The following is a 17043-nucleotide window of genomic DNA, read 5'->3' as shown; positions in this document are numbered from 1 at the left end:
GAATGGACCCTGTCCCTTCGTAAACAAAACCCCATGATCCTGCAGTGGAGGACGTGTCAACATCAGTCATTGTACTTCGGTGCAGGAGACTCTTTCGGTTTTTCACCATTAGCACGTTGGTTATTTTGACTTCCCTCGTGCCTGCTTCTCCTTTGTCACTGCTGTTTGCAGCGTGCGCTCGTCTGCCACCTCTCCTGTCCGTGTGGTATGTCCTCAACGGTCACCGACAAAGCTGAGAGCACAGGGTGCTGTGTAAGACAAACAATAAATTACAGAGCTGATTCCTGACCTCCTGCCAGGAGTAGAAATCCATCGTGAACTGCCTTACCTGTGCTCATCAATAATGCTAATTGTTTATATGAGGTGTTTAAATTGTCTGTCCTCATCTAGGCTCTTTTGGCTTTTCAAACTGCCTGAAGCAACACGCTGTGCACCTAAAAATGATGCAGTTTCCCATCTATGCCAACAATAAACAACAGAATTGACTCCCTCAAGGGCAGAATGTATACAAAGTTCCATCCAAGGATGCCTAAATATTGCATGTAAAAAAAAAAAAAAAAAAATATCCTTTGTGCTGTCCTTTTTAAGCTGATCTTGTGGACATGTGAACACACCAGATACTGTTTTCACGTTTGTTAAATTTTCCTGTTAATAACAACAGCATCTCTTCTTCTTTTGGTTTGGTTTTATTTATTGGTCGCTTCATCAGTGCCTGAACACAATAATTCATCCCTGTCTAGTGTAGAGGACCAGAACAAGACCAGTGGATTTTTAAAGTCCCATGGTAGTGCTTAAGTTAGGGTTTAGGGGTTACGTAGGTAAACGAGGGCGCTGCAATCATTCCAGTTCCTGGTGTAGGGAGATACCGTACCACAGACAGAAAACCCACACATCTGACGTTAGCATTAGGTCTTGTATAAAGAATAGAGCTCATTTACATTCAAGCACTGTAGCGGCTGGATTATTGATCAAAATGCATAAGCCAAACTGTGATGCTGAATCCAATTAAGTTTCCCACCTTGAAAAGTGTAGCTGTAGCTGTTATTTTTTTTATTCTGTGCCAGCTATTAGGTGAATATACTTCTATAAAACTTGTCTAGTGAGAACTGGGTCCATTAGTACTTTCAGTGCCTCCTTCACGTGAACAGCACTCACATGCCAAGCAGTGCTTCTTCATGTTGTTTACCTGACCTGATCAATTGAGTCTGTCTTGTCTAATTAGCCTGAATTTCGTTGCCAATAATAAAGGCTTCCAGCAACAATAGGCTGCGGTCATGCAACGTTGTGTCATCTGTAGATTTCAGAAAGCTATGAGAAATCAGACCTTTAAAAAACAGTGTATAGTGAAGTAAAGGGAGTTGGAGCCTGCTTAAAAAAGTGAAACAGGTAAGAATTAGGACTTAGGGCTGAGCTTCCACTGGAGGCAGTGGGAGTTGTTCATGCACAGCAAGTGCAGGGTCTAGTTGCTGCCCTTAATGGAGTCCTTGAAGAATTGATTTTCGCTTCAGAGGCACGACATCGGGCTGTGTCGATACGGGAGACGGGGTGCTCAACCTGAGAAGCCGGGGGATGATCAGAGAGCTTCCAGTCCCTTGGCATTCAGCATGCCAGTCTGAGCCAGCCGGACCGAGTTTCCACTGTCGGGCGTGTTTTAATAGCTTTCAGCATGTAGCCTGGGACTCTGCTTTGCATGCAGTAGCACTGACATCGTTTTCCCTTTGGATAACTTGCCCAGTTATTGAGTAGAAGAAACGTGGGATTCCCTTCTGGAATCAGAGGGTTTGGTACTCGAGCTGGCACATCCGCCAAAACTGATGTGGGCTCCTGAGCAGTTGCGGATGTCTCGAATCAAATCCCCCACCATCCCTCCCCAGCTGCAGCATGAGCTGCCTGAAGGGAGGCTCCATCCAGAGAGCGGTCAGGGGATTTTTATTTGCAGGAGCGGCCACAAAATGTGTCATGCAGTAGAGGGTTTAAAAATGCCCAGTGCTTGAACCTTGTTGAGGGAGTGGAAGCTGTGTCTTAACCTTTGCCAAAAGGGATGGTGATTTTTTTTTAACAGTGTCTCACTTCTGACTCATACACGAGAGATTGGAAAGGGTAAACAGCATTCTAAATCTTGTACATGTTTTTTTAATTGTTAGAGAATCCACATTTATCATACTGCTGTATTTAAGTAGTAGTTTAAAGAAGCACTCCAGGTTGTAAAAACCAAAGTGACCTGTAAGTGGAGCACAGCACGGGGTTTCGAAATGATGGTTGTGTTGTAGCCTGTTTGGGTGCCGTTGCTCGTACTGGTTGTCATCTGGTGTCAGAGAGCAGGCACGGGAGAGGAGAGAGTGCACGTGACGTGACGAAAGCAGTGATAATTACAGCTTGATTGCACGGCCTTTATTTTATGTGTAATATAGCAGAAGTCGCCTACCTTTAAAACAAGGCAAATCTCCCAACCAAACAAAAACCCCCACTGGCATCGTAACTGTTGGGTCTGGTTTGTGTTTTTGCTCTTCCCTGAAAGCCTGACGGGGAGGAGGTCGGGGCCCCGTGGCACAAGTTACGAGGGTGGTTTGGATTCCTGTTCTTGTTAGCAGTAGCAAGGGGGTGTGTTGGTACTCTTCAAAATTACAGTGAAGTAGTTATTGACAGATTAAAATTACAAACAAATAGTTGCAAGAAAACAGTCATCATTGTGTGTGCCTGAGTGCCGCAGAGTTCAGCCCGTGTTGTACAGAGCGTTGCAGTTGTAGGTGTTGGTGGCAGCCTTGCTAGACATCGTCAACTACAAAATAATAAATGGGGGGGATTTGGAAACTGTCTGTCGTACAGCAGCAGGAAGTTGGTATCAGCTTAATCTCCTGTTGTCGTGTCGGTGGTACTCTGATGTGATAGAAATACTGATAAAATGTGCTTTGGAGGATGTGGAAATACGAGTAAGATTTTTACAAGGCTCCCTGTCTCAGTTGCTATTTATCAAAAATGAATAGTGACTCTGACCCTGCCTATGCCTTGGACTTGCCCTGCCAATTCTTCCGGTTTTACCTGAACACTTTGCTGTGTGCAGCTGTGACTTCTTTTGCCTCTTTCTTTTCACTGTCGCTGCGGGAGGATCCAGGCGGGCCGTGGGAAGCTGGGTGACCTGGTGTGACAGCGAAGCTGCTTCTGCACAGGATGCTAACAGTGCATCCAGAAAAAATGGATCCATTTTTTTCCAATTTCTTTTCCTCTTATCTGTCTTACTCATCTTTTACGTCATTATGAGTTAAAATACTATATCAAGCTTAGGTTTAGAATCTCCCTTTCACTGTGGACTTCTTACTGTTTTCTCAAATCCCTCTCGGTGACATACTGTTCCTTCAGGGACAGCCAGTATAGCACCCACAGGAGAAAATACAGTTCAAGGCCTGATAACGAGGGTGTCAAGTAGGGACTGTTGGTCCTGTCATGCTGAGGTGCATCTTGATCTGAGGAACGAGGCTGCTCAGGACAATTTGAGACAGCATTTAGGGACAATTATGTCTTTGAAAATTGTGACTCTGGTGGAAAAAGGAAGGTAGATGGCAGGTGACCTGTTGTCCTGTACGAAGTAGGTGCGAGTTGGGTGCCGTCTGTTGCACAGGTACCCGATTATTCACTGTATTTGTATTTTAGGAGAACAGGAACTGGCTCCCTGCGTGCCGTTGTGCATTTCCCTGCAACATTAGAAGGAACAACTTTTATTTTGCTCCTCTTCCCCAAAGGCCGAGATCTTTGAGAGGAGAGTGTCTCTAAGAGAAGATTGATTTCATTCTGCGAACGTTCTGCAGTGATGTTAATGTTGCGCAGGTGGGGTGGGGTTGCGGAAGGCTGGTCGATTCTTGCTATATTCTGCTCTTTCAGAGAGGCGTGTGTCGTGATTCAGAGCGCGTCGTTCCCAGCAGCTGGCACCTTCCTGTCACTGCATATTTAAGAATTTTGTGGGGCTTTACCTACTCTAAGGCAGTCTCCCAGCCTGGTGGGGGGTGCTGTAGCATGCAGAGGAGCTTCAGCCGTGGGACCACCTCATGAGCAGCGTCGGGGAGTCTGAGTACTGGCGGTGCGCAGGCACGGTGGGCACCGCAGCTGCTGCTCCAGCCGGCGCTCGCAGCCCTCAACCCTTTAGCACGGAGGCAAAGATTTTTCACTCAGGTGCACGGCTTTGATTCATAGCCTTGCACAGGTGCCGGAGTCGGTTTGTATTTAACAACCGGGTTTTACGTCCTCCTGCTGCTGCCATGGCCATAACAATAAGGGAGGTGGGTCGAGAGAAATCCTCTGGTGACCCAGATCTGCTCCGTGGGCCGTAGGTGGAGCCACCAGGATGGGAGTAACTGGCACTGGCCTCCTTACAAGGATGGAGAAACAGGGAAGAGAGGTGGTGCGGGAGGATCAGCATCCTCCTCTGAGTTCACCAGGACTTCAGCCTCCCAGACCCACTGCTGCGGTGCCTCTGCGGTGGGGTGCTGGTCCTCTTCGCTGGGGAGGGTGGTTCTCTCAGAGCTCATGGTTGTTGGGACCTCCATCACCTGCAGAAGTGTGTTTTGGGAGGTGTGCTCCTCTCCCAGGTGAAGCCCTCACCTACCTGCTCCCCTGGGCAGTGTTCACGTTCTGATGCACCGCTCACTGCTGCATCCTGCCCGTTGGCTGAGCCAGGAATACGAACAAAGGGAGCACCGTACCCGGGACCCATCCGAAACTTTGCTTCGTCTCCCCCAGCAGCCGCTGTGAGATGCCTCCAAGAAAAATGTGTCTCCACATTAATCTCCTCCTCATCTCTAGCAGTAAGATCTGGCTGTAGCTCTGAAGTGTAGCTGCTTGTTGCCCTCCAGACTGCTGTCTGTGCATCGTCACGTAGGCTCAGGAAGGGCTTGCAAGGGTCCTGCATCCAGCAGTTGTGTCGTTAGTAATAATTGCTCATTGAAATGCAGCACGCTTTATTTTTGCTTGCAGAAAATTATTACAGTTACACCAGAGATACATTTCCCACACCAAACAAATTAAAATAATTTGCTTGGGATAATTTTCCAAATAACAAACACCACAGTATCTCGGGGTATTTTGGGCATCCAGAACCCATTAGCATCATTGAAAATGTCTCACTTATTTCCTGAATGACAGACATTATTAAAAAAAAATAACAAAAGGAAACACACAACCAAACTTAACACCTAGTCATTGCAAATAATACTTTTCTTTTTTTTAACATTGGATTTAACTTAACCTTGCAAGTCGTATCAAGGAATAAAACAGATCTGCTAAACTGGTGGAAGCTAGCATGGTTTTGGTGCTTGGCCCTGGGCATGGCTATGCCTTTCCCTGGTTTGTGTTTGTACTGTGTCCCCCAGTGATTTGCTGCCTTTTTTTGGTTTTTTTCTGAATTTATTCTTTGTCTTCCTGATTTGGATTCTTCCTACCCTCTACCCTAGTAACTGTTTGTACTTTGTCCAGAGCGCGGTGCTTCAGGAGGCTGGGTCCTCTTAGCTCTGCAAGGCCAGTGCAAATAGCCGCGTTTCAGCTGTATTTTTCTTCTAGAGATTATGGCCCAATGTCTTTTTTTTATCAGGAGTCTTAAGTGCTAACAATGTGCAAATAATAAATGTAAATTACAGTGCATGTTCTCATTTTCCCATGATTTCTCTGCTCCAGGCAGATTTCCTATTCTGTGAAGCATTTTGGTCTGGATATTCATCTCTGCCATTGCAACTAGATTGAACAGTGGTGGGTGCACAGAAATGTGATGATGACAAGCCCCTGCCCAGCACACGTCTCTTGTACTTGCAGAAAAGCCAGTGCAGCGTCTGCAGCAAATGACTTGCTCGTTTCCTGAAGTCGCTGTGCTTGCTGCATGCGTGCGAGGGTGAAGTCACCTCCCAAGAGCGCTCTTTGGCTGCCTTCCTCGTCCGGGGGTTAAGCACATGGAGCAGCTGGGTCACGAGGCTGCTGGCAAGTGACGCGTCGGGTCTGTGAGACCTGTGGGCAGACCTGCACCCAGGGCTTTGTGCCACGCTGCGGATTGCCTCGTCCCCTTTGAAGGATCTGGAGGGTGGCAGCCGTGCCGGGGATCGTATCGGCCTGCTGCAGGGTGCTGGTGATTAGACCTACGAGTAGTGCGGGATGGTCTCTGTTTCACCTTGCAAGTTTTGTTTTGGTTTTGGTGCTCGTGTGAAGTGTTCCCTTTGAGAGCTTGCAGAGCTCTTGGTGCAGAGACAGTGGTAGCCTGAAGTCCCCGTTCTGCTCCTCCCCTCCCTCCGCACACAGGCAGTCACTTCTCACTGATGAGAACTGGTCGCTGTGGGACCCCTCCCCACGCTTCCCCCAGTGCGGAGCACTTCATGTCAACATCTCGGAGCTTTGGCTTGAGCCCGTCGTGATTTTACATTGGGGAAAGCGAGACCGTACTCCTATACTGTGCAAAGGCTCCCAGGAAAACCTGTGGAAAAACTGCTATAGTACCAACTGTCTGGGTGTAGCTGCACGTGGGTGACTTTAGTGGGGCGGTGCGCGTGGGAGAGCCGCTTCCGCCCTGGGAGAGCGGAGCGGCAGCGGTGCCGCAGCTACGTCAGTCGCTGCGGTGGTACTGTTGTGCCGCGACCTGTATTTTCTGTCGGTGGTACCAGGCTAGCGCATCCGGCACCGCTGCAGGATTTCATCTCCAAGCGCCAGCTGAATGAAGCAGTTACCATGGAAACCATGGCTTTGGTTCCCGTGGCAACCAGCTGGGGTTTCACACAAGCAGAAGGAGAGGTGCGGCTGTTACCTCTGCTGATGGCCTGATCCTGCCTGGTGCTGCTTTCTGCAGACTGAGGGGCCGGTTGGCATCGGTAGGAGCTCGGGTCCAGGAGGTCCCGGATGTGCGGGGCGCAGGAGCGGGTCCTTCGCAGGCAGGCTCCGGTGGGTGCCATCACCTCTGTTAGCGCAGGCGGGCACTGCTGGTGCGCACGCTCGCGGCGGAGGCCGAGGACACCGGCCTGATGCTGTGGGGGGAACCGGCTCTCGGTTCTCCTGCTTCCGTGGGCTCTCCTTCATCGCAGCAGGTTGGGTTGAGTTGGGCCAAGCGATTCCTCTAAATGCTGGGCTTTAAACAAACTGCTCGTCACACCTGGAGAACTTCATAGAAAATGTAGCACGATTCAAAGTAGGAATGCCCAAAATTGATATAACTAATGCAAAACCCTAAAATACTACAGGCGAGTGTGGCACCTCTGCCAGCAGAGTCCTGGGGGCTTGGGCTGTTCGGGGACTGCAGGTTCCTCCGCATCCCCTCTGTCTTCTGATGTTTCTGGTTGCAACATTTGCGGGGACGGGCTGGTGGACTACTGGTGCCGTAGATCTCTTGCACGGTGGCAGTCCCTACAAGGACAAGATCCTTTTCTTAGGCTTTAGCTTTTTTTTCCATTATATATAGGAATCAAAGCTCCGTACGGCAGTGGAAAGCCTGGCCGGCCGGGTCGGGTCTGTGCTGAATCGCGTGGAGGTGGGATTGCTGCTCGGGGACCTCCCGGGGCCCAGCAGCTCCTGGTCTGCTGCAGCGGCTGCGCTCCCAGTAGCAGAGAGTTAAAGAATCTGGCTCAAAATCGCAAATCACTTTCGTGATTGCTCATTGATGAGGAATTTTTAATCAGTGAATGCCATGCAATAGAACACCACAGCTGAAATATGCTTTTGGAAAAGCTCATAATTGAAAGTGTGTTTTTTAAATTGCTAATACAGTGTTTATACAGGGAGCTTTTTAATAAGACCTTTTAAACCTCACTAATGCCAACTACAGGGCTAGCCTTATTCTTGAGGCAAGCGCAGAGAAAGCATTGGGGCATTATTTTCAATCTTGACATAAGAATAAGCAATTTAATTACAGCCAGCTATAAAATGGAAAATTCTTTACAGTGACAAATGGCTGTTGCTGCATAGCGACAACAGTAATTTGTGTTTGGTTTGTTTACCAAATAACGGCAAGCGGGATGCACACAAGGACCAAATAGCAGCTCTGAAACAGCAAGAAGAATGGGCACAAAGGAGGGAAATGTTACAACTGGTATTGCGTTGGGTGTTTGCTGTCACTGCAGTGGTGCTGGTTTTGCGTTAATAATCCATGTGGGTAAAGGCTGCTTTGAAGCTGACAGCTACGTGTAAAGCAGGAAAATCAGATTCTCACAGGGAGCAAAAGCAAACACACATACGGATTTTAATTTGGTCACTGCTGTTTAAATAAAAGACGAAGGGACTCTTCACCACTGCCCTTGCTTCCTTGTCACTGTTTCCACCTGCATATCGTAGCAGCAGCCGCTCCGCACAGCGCGGATGGCGGCTGCGCTGGAGAGGGTTACGGTCAGAGCCGGGTCCCAGGCCCTCGGTCCTCCGCAGGCATCGCCGAGCAAAGGGCTTGCTCTCAGCTTCAAACTCAGGCATGTTTTCCGTGGGACCGCTCTTGTACTTTATATAACTCACATGCTGAAGTATGTGGCTACACGGTTAAAGCACCTTTTAAACACAGCTTTCATGTTCAGAGTTGTTCTTGCAGGGATACTGATGCCTGCAGCAAACAATTACTGTGCGCTTTATTTGGCCTCAGCTCCCTATTTCGTGTGTGGTTAGGAGCTAAACTGCGGGAACTGTAAGCGTTCGGAGCGAAATGATCAACTCGTTTTCACCAGAGCCAGCAGCTGATTTGCAAAACTTCCCAACCATCAAAAGCCATGGATGGATTCACATGAAAATGAGGAGATCCATTATTTCTTCCTGGCATAGATCAGCTTCCCCCACGTCAGGGTCAAGGTTTACTGGCTCTTTTTAGTGATGCTCTTGTGGAATTACTTTAAGTGCATAGAAGTGAAAAATAAATCAGTTTTAAAGTTGTAGCTTCTGTAGCTTCCTTACACTGCGGAGTAAAAGTTGCCTGGGCAACCAAGGCTTCCAATTTCTTAACACGAAAAAAAGAAATCCTACAATCATCGCTGCACAAACATAAGGAGAAGGGTCTGTGCTGAAGTTTGTTGCTTGGAAAAGAGCAATCTCGGGGGGGGGGGGGGGGAGGGAGCGGTGTGCGTCTGTTGAGCTGGTGGAAATCATGCTGCCTTCCTTGGTACATGTGGGTTGTGCTCTGATCAAGTCTCACCGGCTTTGGGGTGTGAGAGCTCTGCTGCTTTGTACAGAACTGAGAACCAAAACTGCGGATGGCTACGCCTTGCCTTCTTCAGGGGTTTGTAGCTCCCAGTGCCAGTCAGCCCTCGCTGCTCTCTGAGGAAGTGGAAAGACAGAGATGCGGATAACTTCAGTGACTTTTCCACCATGAAGTAACAGGATCAGTATTTCATGAACCAGGTTAAGCGAAGGGGTTCGCACCAGGCAACTGCAGGCGTGATCCTGTCTGTGTGCTGCTTCTCTGGTTAAACACGGACACGTGGGTGGCAGCGAAGCCGGCTAGGTGCAGAAGAAGGAAGGGGCACTGGGTCTGATCCGACCGGCTCCGTCAGGTTGGTGAATGCTTCCCAGGTGCAGCGTCGCGCTGCACACAGGGAGGGACCCGTGCACGGTGAGAGCCTGGGCAGTGGGAGCGCTCACCCACGCAGCAGGCTTTCCCTTAGCACTTTCCCTGGAGGAGCACAGGTCCTCATCCTTGCCAGGGACCAAGTCCATGACGTAACATGAGTCTAGGCTGAGCGTAAAACTCACAAAGCCCAGAACTGCCGATCAGGAGGAAACTCAGCTGGATTTTTTTTTTTTATTTGTTTCTAGTTCGGATAATTCAAAGTCAGATAAACTTTGAAATCACACAGATTTTTCTCTCTCCTAGCATCTCCCAGCCCGAAGCTGCAGCAGATGCAGAAGGGAGTAGGGCAGAGGGTTTTAACAACAGCATTTGAAGTCTAGCTGCAAGGTCAGCACTGGAATAGGGACTCCAAGCCGGGGCCCAGGGCTTGCCAACCATGGGCTCCTACTAGACCACAGCTGTCCTCGAGCACGTATTGTCTCTGCAAGTGCTTGTTCTGTCACCCTGCGCAAAGGGATTGCTGTGACGAGAAAGGAGTCTGCTGGTGGTCCTGTGATGCTGTGTGCTTGTTGAGCTGCTTGGTGTGTGGCAGGAATTTTTGGTCAATTGATTACAATTACAGGGTTGGGGTGGTTTGTTTTTTTTAATACTGTAGTGTTTCAGATTGTTTCAGATTCAGCTTAACCTTGGGAGGAGGGACTCCAGCTGCCTCGGTTACGTCTGCCAATATCGGCAATGGCAGGGGCGCGTTTTGGTGACCCCTCTTGCCTCCTAGCTAGGTTCCTACTCTGACAGACAAAGCCCTTTGGTTTGAACTCTGCTCAAGATTTCTGACCTTTTGGTGCAACCATCCTTAAAGTAGTGACTTGCAGGAGTGTGGGGGACTCCAGACCCGTCCCTTGCTGCAGGGACCGTGTCCTGAGAGAAACAGCAAGACAGTGTGGAGGAAAGCAGCATCTTCTGGGAAGGGAATTCAGGAACAAGGGTTTGAGTCTTCAGTCCCAGGTCAAACCTGGGATGTGTGTCCTTCAGGATCTTGGCAGGCAGCTTAATTGTCATCCCAGGTACCAGCACCTTACCAGAGCCCTTGCCATTGCCGTTCCCCACAGTTCCCAGTAGGAGTGGCGGCTGGGGAAGCGGGTCGGATGGCAGTTCCTGCCCTGCAGCTGTCCCAGACACACATGTGTCTGCCTTAATGAAATTTCAGACCTTGAAAGACAGGTGGTCAGGCGTTTGTATGAATTCCTTTTATTGAAATTTCATTCTTCATTAGTTATTTTCTTGTATGTAGTTTCAGGGTTCCCTCTGCCTGTTTCAGCTCTAGCCTTACGTGCCAATTCTGTTGGAAGATCCCAAAGGTTTGGGTTTGGTGAAAGGAATGTCTATGTAGTCGCTTCTTATTTTAAAACTGCCGTGACTTTTTTTTTTTTTTTTTTTTGTATCGCATAGGATCCATTGTGATACTGTTGCTGTTGTAAGGAATTCCTGGCTTAGAAAAAATGTACCGGAGACCAGCACATGTCTCTAAAGGTGTTTTCTGTTTGGGAGTTGGTAGGTGAGCAAAGTCAGAATGACTAAGGTTTGGCTGTCGCTGTGGGCTTTCTACTGACTGATGGGGAAACCTGGTGCCTGATGTGGGCAGGATGATGTGCAGAAAATAACCTGCTGACAGGCAGATGCTAGGCAGCGGTCTGTCCAAGGGGCTGCTGGTGATGCTCGTCAGAGAGGACACAGGGAGATGCGCACTCGCCCTCCTCATACCGGCTCCCGTTGGGAAGAAGTACAAAGGCAAGAGGGTCCCTACTCCCTGTCCCCTCTCCAGCAGGTTCCTGGGGGAGATGAGTGCCTGCTGCTGCACGGGGGCCGGTGGGTCGGGGTCGGGTCTGTTCCTGCTCCCAGGCTCACCTTCAAACGCGAGGCACGCATGCAGCCTGGGAGGGGGCTGCACCCTGCGAGGCCGGTGCCCGCAGAGCGCGGGGCAGTGCTCGGAGGGGAGCTGCTGGAGAGGGAGGAAGCTCTGGTTAATCACACCAAGTTTGTTATTAGGCCAAGTAGCAGCTCAGCCAGGAGATCCGTCTTTACCAAGCGAGCCACAGTGAATTACATCCTAGAATAGTTTTTGCAAGATTACTGGTGCCAGCAGAGACTCGAGCCCATCTGCTCATCCAGCCTCCCCAGCAGCTTCCCTTGGAGCACGCTGGCCGGGGGGGCCGTTTGCAGGAGCCCTGGGAGGAGTGTGCGGTTGTGACAAGTGGCTGCCGGGAGCTGGCACCCCATCAAGCCGTTTCCCAGTGCGGGGAGGGCTGGGGCTGCTGGTAGCACCGAGGGAGGCAGAGCCCACGGGGCCGGGCTTGGAGCAGCACCACATCCTCAAGCCTGTACTGGAGGAGTGGAGCACCCAGAGAGTGACAGAACGAGGTCCCTGGACCCGCTCAGTGGGAGACTCCTCCTGGTCCTTGCTTAGTGTTTGCCTGCCTTTTCAGTAATTAAAAGTTTCTAACTAATTACTGGCTGCCCTGCCCATACCCAGTAGTCGTGCTTTCCCCTGGTGCTGGGAGTCTTCTCTCACAGCAGGGAAGGCAGCCAAATCTGCTTGAATATGCTTGTGCTGTGCACGATATGGGTGCTGCGGCTGTGTGGATTTCTTCCTTACACTTCCTGGAAAGCTGTGTTGCTGTGTTCTGTCCTTTCGTTACTGTGCCCTGTGAGTAACCGCATGGAGAACGTGCTTGGAGAGAAATGCTGCAGAGAGGGGCTGGGCTCGTGTCTGTGTGCAGTGATTTTAGTCTCAGGCTTTCTCCTACTTGCTTCTTCCCTGATTAGAGAGTAAAGAGGAAGACATTCAGACGAGGTCTGGTCTTGAATACTTAAACCTGAACACAGGAGTGTGCACCTTCCTCATTGCCTTAGCTTTGCCCTCTGTGTCCCACCCACGTCCCTTCGGCCGCAAGGAAATGAAAGCGCACGTGCAGCACGACTGTGTTTTCTGGGTCAGGCAAAGTGCTTTGGCTGCACTCAGTAGGATAAGAGACTTTAAAACTAGCATACGGATTTTGGCTTCAGCCACGTTGGATCTAAACGCCGTCTCTGGCCTAGAAGTGAGTGCTGGTGCAGAGCCAGGACTCCTGGAGTCCCCGTCCCCGCTTACCTGCATCTCCTGCACCCAGAGACCTTCCCTGCTGCGGACAACCCGCTGTCCCAGTAACTCCTCTCGCTGCTGTAGGCTGCAGGTCTGCTGGGGTTTCCCAGTATGAAACTTTGGTGTTGAGGAGTTGGTGTATCTGCTGCCTGCTTATGGTTTAAAAAGCAGCGAGCGGGACAGAACTGCCCCCTTTGCCTGCACGCCGTCCATGCTGAGAGACTTTCAGCTGAGCTAAAGCCAGCTGTGCCAGGAGGCAAAGCATAAGCCTTGTTGAGAGGAGTTGTCTCCATTTACTCATCTGGAACGATGGTGCCCTGCTAATACACATTGTTTGGCCATTTCAAAAATACTTCCTTTTTTTGTTATTATCAGGACAAAGGTACCTTTCTGTTTTGGGGTGGGTTTTTTCATTTTACTTTTCTGTGAGAAGGCAGGAGCTACCCTAGTCATTGTGTTGGCTTAGGCTGAATTAAAGGCCTGGCTGAACAGGCTTTGAAGTTATTCCCAGCTAACTTTTGAGATAAAAGACCAGCAGAACCATTGAAATGCATGAGGTCAGGTTCTGATTGCAGTTGTCCTGGAGAACTTGAGCGAGAAATAAAGAACACGTATTCAGAAGATCATGAGTCTGATCCTCTGCCGCTCTGCTAAGTGTAAGGTTTGCTTTTAAATTCAGTGCTTGCCAGCCATGAGTGAAAAAGAGCATCTGTGCAGGCTCTGTATAGCTGGTATTTTCAGAAGTGTGTATGTGATTTAGATTGCCAGTGGCAAAACTTAACTTCAGAAAATGGACAGGCTATACGTGGTTTTGCAGATTTCACTTCTTTTGTCTCTTTTATGCTTATAGTAAGTGCTGACCTGAGGTGGGGGACAGGTTCTCTGTCCTGTTACTATTCAGTGCTACACTACTGGCTTTAAAAAAATCTCATAAAACAGTACCTTTTGTGAAGATCAGCTATTGTTTTTCTGCTGCAGTGCTCAATAATTGATCCCCATCAGATCTATGTAGTTTATATTTCCCATTAATAGTACTGGGTATTGTTTGGCATTTTTGTGTACTGTGCTGACTGATGCAGCATCTCTTCCCTTCCCTGCTGATGAACGTATCAGATTTCCAACGCTGAGTGGGCATTAGCAGATGAGGAGAATATATACTGTTCCTTCGCATTTGACTTCAGGATTTCCCCTGTGATGCAGGGTATTGTCAGCTCTCAGCCATCTCTTCTAGGTCAGGAGCTCTTGGTGTGGTGTGTGTTGCTCAGAAGCTAATTAATACTTGTGCTTTTTCTTTTTTTCTGACCATGTAAAAGTTCCCTCTCTCTCCATTATTTATGTGCTGGTTAAGGACATGCACCGTGATTTTGTGTAGACCTACTTGGGCTTGTGTGCCTGAAGCTTGTCTCTTTTCCCCAGCTACTGTCAGTTGGTTTAGTAAAAGATACTGTCTCTTCCGATGCACCTTGTCTTTGAAATACTCCAATATGTCTGTGGTTTTATCTTCCTGTGTAAGAGCGGAGTTTTCCGTACAAAGTTTCTGTCTTCATGCAAGGATATGGGGTTTTTTCCACCTTTCTCAAGCCGTGGGCCAGCAGTCTGTTGCTGTGCAGGAGCACTGCTCTCTGTGCAGATGCTTCCTTTCCTTAGGGTTGCTTGGGAATAGATGTATGTAGTAAAACCTCCGTAGCCACGCTCCACAAGTGGCTAACTGACAGTGGTCTCGTGTCCTCTCGCCTGGCGATCAGAGGGAACTGCACCCATTTCCCTCCCTTTGCACCTTCCCACCAGTCTGCGATAAGCCCTAATCCTCTTCAAATATTTCATAAGGCGGGTAAAGTGAGGCTGATGTTGGGAACTGAGTACTGACCCGTCACTCTAAACTGATGTTGAAGTGTGACAAAGAGCTCCCTTGGACTGAAACAGAAGAGAGGAGTGAACAGAGAGTCCCGGTTTATGTTGCTGCGCCTCTGACAAATACGTGTCTGGGACCGCGGGCAATCTGCTTCATGGTCCACGAGCGCTCTGCACCCATGAGTCATCTGTTGGTGTCCTTACAGCGGTTCTTTCTTGCCGGCATTTGCACACACGTACCGTCAGTGTCCTGTGTTTAGCTTAGGAAGTCAGCAGGGTGGAAGTGCTGTGCTGGGAAGGGTCTGGCTTCCACGTTACAGAGATGAGTCATAGTTCAGCACTCTCGGTTCTTCATTTTTTAGTTTTGTTGGGGAGGTTAGAGTGAAAGAGGAAGAATGCAGGAAGAAGATTTCGTTTTCTGTCTTTAGAGTGGCAGAAATACCTTTTTTCAGAGAGAAAGCCTTACAGCTTTTCCTGAGGAGTTCTAGGCTTTACATTTACCCCTGGAGTTGAAGGGACTCACACCTGACATGGTCATCAAGCATTTCAGTTTTGGAGGCTCATCAGTGTTCCCTCAGAAAGCAGTTGGCCGAAGTAACCCTTTAGGTTTTCATGGCCAGCTCTCGTCCTTTCCCTTTCTGTCTGAGTTTGAAAGGCGTAACTATATCTGAGCACATTTTACACCAGCATAACTGGTAGTGAAAGAAAACCAGCTATGGACATGGGAGTGACAAGGTTAGTGTAGATTATATTTCTCTTTGTTCTCCTTTTATTTCTTTTTCTTCCTTCTGTCTTTAGACTTTAAAGAGAAAGGAGAAAGAATACGAACATGAGATGGAGCGGCTGGCAAGAGAGAAGATTGCTACCCAGCAGCGACTGGCAGAATTGAAGAATGAGTTGAGCCAGTGGATGGACATCTTGGAGATTGACAGAATTATTCGACAGACAGTTCAGCCAGAGGATGACCAGGCATCTACCTCGACAGCATCAGGTACCCGTAATTACTCTCCTGTTGTAATCATCACTGTACGTCACTGTCACACTTACATAGTGGTGGTGGGGATCTCCATTTAGCGCCATCAAGGTTTCTTTGCATTCAGAATGAAGTAAAAGGTTTTCAGGTGTTTTGTAATCGTTGATGTTGGCCTAATAATACACTGCCGCTTGTGTAAAGTAAACTGAAAATTGTGCATCAACGTTAGGTAGATACAAAGTGCAGGTTTGCACATTCAATCTGCTGATACCTCACATGGAGCTCCCTGCTTCCAAACTTAGTTTTCCTCTTGCACAGCTATGCAGCCCTGCTCATTAGAACTGAGTGGTGTATGAGCATCCTGATGTATTTGTGCTTGGATGTGGGAGGGTGTTCAGCCACGTAGAGAAGAAAGAATTGGTACAGGAAGGATCACCAGAGCAGATGAACAACTTAATGAGCCTTCACGTTGTGTGAAGAGGATTCACAGTGAAGATGAAATGATACTAACGAATATCTGGCACGCTGTTCCCAGTAAGAAGTTTTTGTGAGATAGGAGAGTGCATGCTTTTCTTCATACCGGTGATCTGCAGCAGGAAGAATAGGCAGTCCGTGGATGTACAGTGCTTTGCTATCCAGAGATGGGGAGGCTGTAGCAGTCCATAACCATTTGCAGCAGTTCCTTCAAATCGCAACAGCATTTGCTCTTGGCACTCCAGGCAGATGATACAGCGGCTTCCAGGAAGGGAAAACCTGAGCTTTCTGGTTCATTCAGGCTTGTGTCGGGCTCATCACCTTTGAACGTACTCGCAGACTCCAAGTGTAGGCTGATGGAAGTTGAGAGTAGGAGTGCGTTGTCAATAGAGTGTCAGCCGTTCACCTCTCCAGCTGGCCTCTGCTGAAAATGATCGCTTCAAGCTACTACTAACCACAGAGCTTGCAAAAGGGAAGTGTCTTCCCTGGTTTTCCTGCTGCTTCAGTATCTTCTGAGATTTTTAATCTCTACTGCATGGCTGGCTTTTGAGCAGGCAGTGCAAGGTGCCCTGCTCGTCTTCCTGATCTCCACAGGGTCAGCATGTTCCTGCATTGCTTCATTAGTTCCTGGACTGGACGAGAGTCCATTTTCCAGAACCAGACGAGGAACTTGCTGCCATGTTTCTCCATGGCTGTTTCCTTCCTGCTCTGGGAGCAGAAGGGGTGCTACCGATCGGTGGAACAACTGGACAGGAAAGGAAACCCTGTTCCTCTTCCCAGGAGGAGCCCTCTTCAGCCCAGATGGAGTTCAGCCCAGGTGCTCTCCGTCTGCCTCTGCTCACGTTGCTCCCTTGCCTGCTAAGCGAGATCTCTCAGCTTTTTGTGAGCACCCCTGTCTAGCTGGGGCTTTGAGCTAGTCTCGCCTGCCTGGCTCCGGGTCCTTGGCCCACAAGCAGGGAGGAGAGGGGTGTGCCACCCCACTGGGGCTTGGCGGAGCCTGCCGTGCTGTGCCGTGCTGTGCAGTGCCGCGCGCCTGCCCATAGCTCAGTGACTCCTCCTGCTGTTATCTCTTCTGCCTGCGCTGCCTTTTAGGGAGGCTGGTTA

General features: G+C 49.2%; 1 protein-coding gene across 1 annotated transcript in view; it reads left to right on the top strand.

The window, feature by feature from the left end:
* The window catches only part of MNT (MAX network transcriptional repressor), a 44246-nt gene that overhangs the window by 26140 nt on the left and 1063 nt on the right, over window positions 1–17043 (top strand). Inside the window, exon 5 of the mRNA XM_059829393.1 lies at window positions 15291–15483. Coding sequence (XP_059685376.1) covers window positions 15291–15483 — 193 coding nt within the window. The remainder of the gene's footprint in view (window positions 1–15290; window positions 15484–17043) is intronic.

The sequence above is a fragment of the Gavia stellata genome, chromosome 25, assembly GCF_030936135.1.
Source record: "Gavia stellata isolate bGavSte3 chromosome 25, bGavSte3.hap2, whole genome shotgun sequence".
In the NCBI taxonomy this organism is placed as follows: domain Eukaryota; kingdom Metazoa; phylum Chordata; class Aves; order Gaviiformes; family Gaviidae; genus Gavia; species Gavia stellata.
This window is presented reverse-complemented; position numbering and strand designations above follow the sequence as displayed.